Raw genomic sequence first — 7,364 nt, forward strand, 5'->3', positions numbered from 1 at the left:
TTGGATTTTTACTTGTCACATAAGGGATTTTGGACTCTAATAGCGATAAAAACTCAAAAACCTGCTCCAAGTTCTGCGTGCGAATTGCCTTTAAGTCCTTACTATAAAATAATAAAAAACCCGGAAATTATTTCATTTATGGTCCCAAGTGCAAAGAGAGACCAAATGTAGGTCGAGGCTCGTTTACCACCTCTTCTCAGGCTTCCATACCTTTAGAACACCGAGAATGGTTAGATTTTGACACGTTCATTGCTTTAAGCAAATAAAAGTGAGAAGAATTTTTTCAAGATTTGAGCACGTGACTTTTCTTTGGCTTGGGAGATGTTGACAGCTCCTCAGTCACGAGGCTGGTTCGACTGCCCGCCTCCTCTCTAAAAAGAAACTTTTAGTCAATATTAGTATTACACAAGTGCATTTGATTGAAAAAATTGTCAGTAAAGACTGGTTTAGGAAGATGGAAAGTTTTGCATTGCGTTTAACTGCTCGAACGCTGACACCCCGTAGATTGTACCTAGGTTCAAAGACTTGGGCTATGCAGAATATTAACGGACTTCTGGCTCCTATGCACATTAGTGATATTCATTACTCCTACCATTTCAGCATACCGCCATTTCCTCGTGGACTCGCGGCTTAACACTTGTGGTAAAAGCAAGCCACCCAGAGCCGAAAGCACAAACATTCTGATTTTCAGCTGAATACAAATCTTTAATGTCACGAAAGTGAGGTGTCTTTTGGGTGCAATATAATGGTGGTTTATCCTTTGGTATTATTGGTGGAGCGCCACTTTTGTACTTTGAATTAGCCTTCTTGCTTCTAGTTTGGTGGGCTGGCCTTTGGACCATCTCAGTACCCCAGACACCTTCTCTATGCTGAATGCATATATACTGCCCTAGTATTGTGTCTTCTTTTGTCTTCGGGGAGTCTCGGGATTCTACATGGGTGTAGATGAATCTGCTAAGGCTCCTAAAAGGCGGATTACAACTGATTTGTGCCTTTGTCATTTACCCTCATGGCGTGTTTTGCCAAAACTTACCAATTACTGTGTCAGACAGAAGAAATATTACCACCAGCACACCCGGAAAAACGTCTACCGAGAAGGAGACTTAGTTCAAATTTACAGGCTGCTCCCTCCCTTAACTGGAATACACCGCATGTTCCATTAATTATTGAGCAAGGACCCATTTCGGGCGAATGCGCTCTATCCTACAAACTACCTCGTCCGCAATGCACAACTACGTAACAGCTGGTAACTGGTCATCAAAACAGGATGCGACCCTACAAATGGCCATCACCGGTTGGATGTGAAGACTAGATTTACACCCTTAAGGAAGATAGGAAATTACCATTTGGCAACCTTAAGAGGTGATCGTCAGTAGTAACACGAAGGATGGTACTGGAAGGACGAGAATGCTATATAATACTTATGTTGTTTGTATGGACCTTTTAGAGATGAGGCGGGCATACAAGTCGAATCTCCTGACTGAGGCGTCACCGTCCTGTAACCAGGAGGGTGGTTCTGTTTACTCACCCTCTACACTTGTATTAGTATTTTCTATTTACTCATCCCAATAAACATGTGGAAGTCGAATTTACCTGGGTGTTTTAAGAGTATGAGGATCAGGGAAGTGGAGATCGACAAACCTCGTCCAACACTAGTACAAGTTGATTATATGTATTCTACCTGAGTATTATGTCTCCTTTTGTCCTTAAGAAAGTTTTCGAATAATGCAGACATGACTTAATATGAATTTAGGCCAGACAATTAGGGGCTGCATATAATCACTCCAATAGTGTGCTTATTTGCGATGTCAATAAATGCACATCTGCTCAGCACGTGATTAAACTATTAATATATAATAACTAGGGCTACCTTTAGTTTGAATGCTCTCCTTTTTATAAAAAAATTTTTTGCATTGTGCTCAGTGTTGCTAATCCACTTGGAGTAATGTGACGGCTTGATTTTATATTTTAGACCTGCCTAAAGATTTTTAAAATGATTTTTTATATTAATAAGTTAAAATACAAGCAAACCCATATTTTTTCGAATACAAAATTCTTATACTTAATTTACTTAGTTGACTGTGCTTTGTGGGCTGAAAGTGCTAACTGCACTAGCCCGTGACTACATTGTCGTCTTGGACATGTCCGCGTCGGCAATTTTTGTTCTCGATTCTAAGGGAAAGGTCCTCATCTATCGAAATTATCGTGATGACATAGACATGAGCGTGATTGAGAAATTTCTCTCGATCGTCATAGAGAGGGAAGATGAGGGCCAAATTTCCCCCGTGATCCACTACGAAGGTGCCAGTTTCATCTATGTCAAATACAATTACCTTTACCTTGTCGCATTAACAAAAAGGAATGCGAATGCTGCAGTCGTTTTTGCATTTTTATATAGGTTGATTAATGTAAGTTGGATGTTCATTTGTAATACCTTTTGTGTAGATCTTTCTTGAGTATTTTAAAGATCTGGAAGAAGAGAGTATTCGTGACAACTTTGTCATCACTTATGAGCTCCTCGATGAAATAATGGATTTCGGTTATCCCCAGACAACGGACTCTAAAATACTTCAGGAGTATATCACCCAACAAAGCAGCAAACTTGAGATTACGCCCAGGCCACCTATGGCCGTTACTAACGCAGTATCTTGGCGCTCGGAGTCAGTAAAGTATCGAAGAAACGAAGTCTTCCTCGATGTCATCGAAAGCGTCAATCTTCTTGTAAGAATCTTGCCTTCTGGATTCCCAATATGTTTCTAGGTCAGCTCCACTGGCAACGTGCTGCAAAGTGAAATCGTTGGTTGCATAAAAATGAAAGTTTATCTTTCGGGTATGCCAGAGCTGCGACTGGGCGTCAACGACAAACTCCGTTTGGAGCCCAATGGCAGTGGGTTTCGTTTGTCTTACATCTAGGCGTTTCCGTCTACTTGCGTGAATCTGTGGCTCCTAGTACTGGGCTAACACGTGATGTTATGCTTGATAGTTGGCGCCTGTTAAGTTTTTATTTTTACTGCTTTCCTTTTTTATCTGTTGCTAGGGTGTAGTTCCTTCTATACTTGGCCCTATTTTTCGTTTTGGATTGGTTTAGCAATTAACAATTATATTGAATCGAAAATAAGCCAGTATTTCTAACGTTCATTTCTGCCTTGTCTTACGTCGTTATTACTTTTTAATTCTTTATTTCATTTTTATTACCTGTGGCCTGAGTAATTGTTTTGCTGTGGTTTAATAGGGCATGGCAGAAATAAAGTAGCGATATTGTACCATTTTAAAATGATTGGCTAGCTAAGAAGGGAACCGGGTCGTTGTCAACGCGTCAGGGGGGAAATTGGGTTTTGGTGCAAATTTTTATTCGATCACGCTGCACTACTAAGTCAACTACCATTTCCTTTTCTTGTTGACGGGTTTTTTAATGCAAACAAACGGCGTTTTATGTTCAATTCGTCAATATTTTGGTCGATCTTTCGTCTAAACCAAGCTTGTTCAACTCATGTTTACCAACATCTCGTAGGTCGTGCTTGTGTGTTTTTCTTGATAATTTGAGGATACAAACAAGCTCTCCTTTTTCGTTGGGTCTTTCAAACTTTCCCGTATTCCCTGACATTGTCGTTTCCTCAGATCGAGGGAGGGGTAAGTCTGTGGAATTGGAGGACATCAAATTTCATCAATGTGTCCGATTGTCGCGTTTCGAAAACGATCGAACAATCTCCTTCATCCCACCCGATGGGGAATTCGAACTCATGTCCTACCGCCTGAACACTCACGTAAGTGGTCCTCCTGCTGTCAGCCTTTTTCGTTTTGAAAGAATAATGACGGGATATTTTCGCTCTCAACTCTACGCGACCCTATTTATAGAGCTCTCATCATGTTCTCAATTCCGTTGGTGGTGTAAGTAGTCTTTTACTTGTAGTACAGTCCATCTGTCGTAATACACTTCATCCATAGAAGCACTGAAGTCCCTTTTTATCAATATGGTGGCACGTTTCAATCTTGCCGTCAGCCAAATTTAAATCTTAATAGACTTAGTTTGGTGGTTTTCTTGAAGGTAAATGGGGTCACCCTTTTTCCATTCAATTTACCGGTTTTCACCAATATGTTACTTCGAGTTCGTTGTGAATAGTAACTAGAGTTACAGGTACGTATTGAACACTGTAGGCACTGCACCTTCCAGTAAAGTGCAGCCTGATTATTTCGGGAAACCGTTAACTTCTCTTTGGTTTTTTATAGGTGAAGCCTCTGATTTGGGTTGAGTCTGTGATTGAAATGCATGCTCACAGCCGCGTGGAGTACATGGTAAAGGTGAGTTAATTTCATCTTAGCCCAATATGCTCTTGTTGGTAAATTATGTTAGATTTACTTGAATCAATCGCGTGTTGAGCTGCTAACCCGATCCTCTTACATTTGCTGAAATTTGTGGTTATGATTTCGAATAGTTGAATTTGATTGCTATTATGGAGTATATCTAATTTCAATGCTTGAAAATGCCAATGAGATTGACTTTAGTTCAGTCGATGGAATTTGTCCTGGAAACTGTTTTCACCCACCCGAAGCATTAAAAATTGGGCATTGAAACTAAATGGATCCATTTGAATTCATTGTAAGTTTACCCTAAATTTAGATTGGGTTCACTTCATGTGATAGTTGGAACTACAATGGATTCTTCAGGAGTCCTTGAACGTGGTTGCTGGACCTTTATGCATCTATTTGAATTTGCTTACTGCAGTTGATTCTAAACTGGCCTATTCTAGCTAGTCAGACAGATCCACCTCAACCACTTGGTAGAGATTTCTGCCCACGGCGGACTCGTTCACGAAGCGATCATTGAAATTCAGTCAAAATCAACTGTGAATTGTAAATATTCAGTCGAGATTGTTGAATTTTTTTTCTACTCCAAGCTTTTGGGGATGGTAGGTAGAGTCAAACGTTCTTCTAAAGGCTTTGGAAACGGTAGATGGGACTAATTGGATCCCCCTTGAATTATCCAAAAGTGGTTTTCAAATCTACTAGATCCACTTCAAGCGTTTAGTTAAATCAACTAGCTTCACATCTTGCGACCAGAAGTTGCTGTAAAAGTTGCCTTAAAAATTGATTAGCTCCTTCTGAAGTACTTGAAAGTAATTACTGGAATGGAATACATCTTTAAGCTATGGCGTGGTCGTTAGAATCAACTTGATCTTCTAGAAGTAAATAAGGGTGGCTGCTAGACCTAACAGAATTTAGCTCAAATGTGAGAAAGGTGTTGAAGTGGTCGCTAAGGCGTTTCCCACTTTCTGCCTCCGTAGGCAAAGGCGCAGTTCAAGCGTCGCAGCACGGCAAACCAGGTGGAAATCCGCATTCCCGTGCCCAGTGATGTGGACTCTCCGCGTTTCAAAACCACCGTGGGGACCTGTAAGTACGTCCCAGAGGAGAACCTGGTGGTGTGGAGCATCAAAAGCTTTCCTGGCGGCAAAGAGTACATCATGCGCGCCAGTTTTGGTCTCCCCTCCGTGGAGGGCGACACCGCTGGCGAGTCGCGGCCACCCATCTCGGTGCGCTTCGAGATTCCCTACTTCACTGTCTCTGGTCTCCAAGTGCGTCCACCCAAGCCTTTTCTTTTGTCCATTTTTGTTTGTCTGCCTGTTTAATGCTCTACGGGTTGTTAGATCAAACCTTAAGAAGTATATCTTTTATCATAGTGTTTTCCTGCTTCTCATTCATTTGTTTAACTATTATTTTATCTTTTTAATATTACCCACCCATTGCCTTTTTGTCCATTTGCTTAACTCCCCGTGTATCACGCCTCCATCCATTTAGCTTTTCAGCCCCTTAGTTCATTTGACCTCGAAGCTATCCGCCAATTCGTCTTTTCACCTGTCAGTCCATTAACACCACTGGACGTGCTCTTTTGGCTTCTTGCCAATGTGTATGAACGGTCAGATTAGAAGATAGGGTGTTTCTACCAAAGTTTCACGACGATCCATTCAGTTGATTGATCATCACTACAACTACATGCTCGTTTATGCGCTTCATCGACTGTGCGTCTTCTACGGATTTGTTTCTTTTGGCTGCTTTTCATTTGGCCATAACTTTGTGTTCCTCTAGCCGTCTGTTCTTATCAATCCTAAAGTAGCATTTCTTATTGGCTTACCCTCTATTCTTAATAATGGGGAACTATATGTCCCTATTGATGAGCTAATCGCAAGAACTTGTCAAACGATACTTCCAGTAGCTCTTCACGAAATGATCGGTTGGCAACTAAACCAATTGTGAACGCAGCTACCAACCAAATGGGTGCCACCCCCACATGCTCCTCACGGCCACGGTTCTCGCAGAGGCTCATTGTAGCCATTTATGAGCCAGGGATTAAGTTCATGCGGTCATTCCTCACCGCAAGATACTCAATAAATCCGGTGATGGTCTCATTTGTGATTTTCATTGTGGAGATTAGTTGGCCGTCCTTTTGAAGACTGGAAGGGGCTTTTCTCGCCACCTTTTTGTAATGTAGAGAGACATCAGGTCTTTGGATGATGCCAATAACTAAATATTTGCTTGTTAATACCCTACGCATATTTTTGATGGGCGTTTTCAATTCTTTCAAATCTAGTCTCGCTTCATACTTGAAATGGGGGTAGTTGCAAAAATCGCTTTATTAACTATTTCTGGTTTGACCGTCCACGTCAGACGACTTCTCCCTGTGACACTTTGGGGTTGCAGCAACTGGACTTGGGAACTAGCTGCTCTTTCATTCCTACCACCCATGGGTCGGTCTAAATGCTGTTTTTCACTGGGCAGCATAAACGACATGACCGGGGTTAATGCCACCAGCATGATAATCAAATCGCGGTGTACTGTCATTTTGCTCACTCCCTACATTTTGCCCATTTGCTTGGTTACCTGCGTCTCGTCTACAGATCTATTTAAATCTTTGATCTGCTTGGTGTCTTGGCTCGTTTTTCATTAAATATGAGGTGTCCGATTGTAATCAGCTTGTGATTTGATTTGTGATTTCACGAAATCTTCTCTTTCACTTTCTTGGGCAGTTCTTCATTTGTGGGAGGTATTATGCGAGTGGACTAATATCATCACTATTGCGAATCCGTTCTTATTCAAATTTCTTGCAAAGCCCCCTTCCGATTATTTCATACTTCTTCCAATAAAGGTTGTATCTTGAAATGAACAAGACGGTGTACGACACCATTGAAAGCGCTGCTTTTGGGCCAGATGTGATTAATGCATGCACGGTGGGCTAGTCAATGATTTGGGACGTTCTGCTCTTGTCACGCGTCACGTGAGGAACCCGAGCCGAGACCTAGATGGTAATGAATAAGGATGAGTTAAAGACACTCTGTTCCTCCAAGATCCGTTCATTTGTACTTCACCCCATT

The 7,364-nt window shown here is 41.5% G+C and overlaps 1 protein-coding gene across 1 annotated transcript in view; it reads left to right on the forward strand. All coding sequences in view use genetic code 11, as the record gives it.

Annotated features, from left to right (window-relative positions):
• Positions 1-2,141: 2,141 nt before the first annotated feature.
• EGR_08337 (AP-1 complex subunit mu-1) overlaps positions 2,142-7,364 on the forward strand; it is a gene marked incomplete at both ends in the record, with an annotated part of 6,732 nt that continues 1,509 nt past the window's right edge. Inside the window, 7 exons of the mRNA XM_024497586.1 lie at positions 2,142-2,408; positions 2,446-2,721; positions 2,761-2,887; positions 3,619-3,764; positions 4,228-4,299; positions 5,283-5,596; positions 7,139-7,220. Of these exons, the coding sequence (XP_024348009.1) occupies positions 2,142-2,408; positions 2,446-2,721; positions 2,761-2,887; positions 3,619-3,764; positions 4,228-4,299; positions 5,283-5,596; positions 7,139-7,220 (1,284 nt within the window). The remainder of the gene's footprint in view (positions 2,409-2,445; positions 2,722-2,760; positions 2,888-3,618; positions 3,765-4,227; positions 4,300-5,282; positions 5,597-7,138; positions 7,221-7,364) is intronic.

The sequence above is a fragment of the Echinococcus granulosus genome (assembly GCF_000524195.1).
Source record: "Echinococcus granulosus chromosome Unknown EG_S00103, whole genome shotgun sequence".
In the NCBI taxonomy this organism is placed as follows: Eukaryota; Metazoa; Platyhelminthes; class Cestoda; order Cyclophyllidea; family Taeniidae; genus Echinococcus; species Echinococcus granulosus.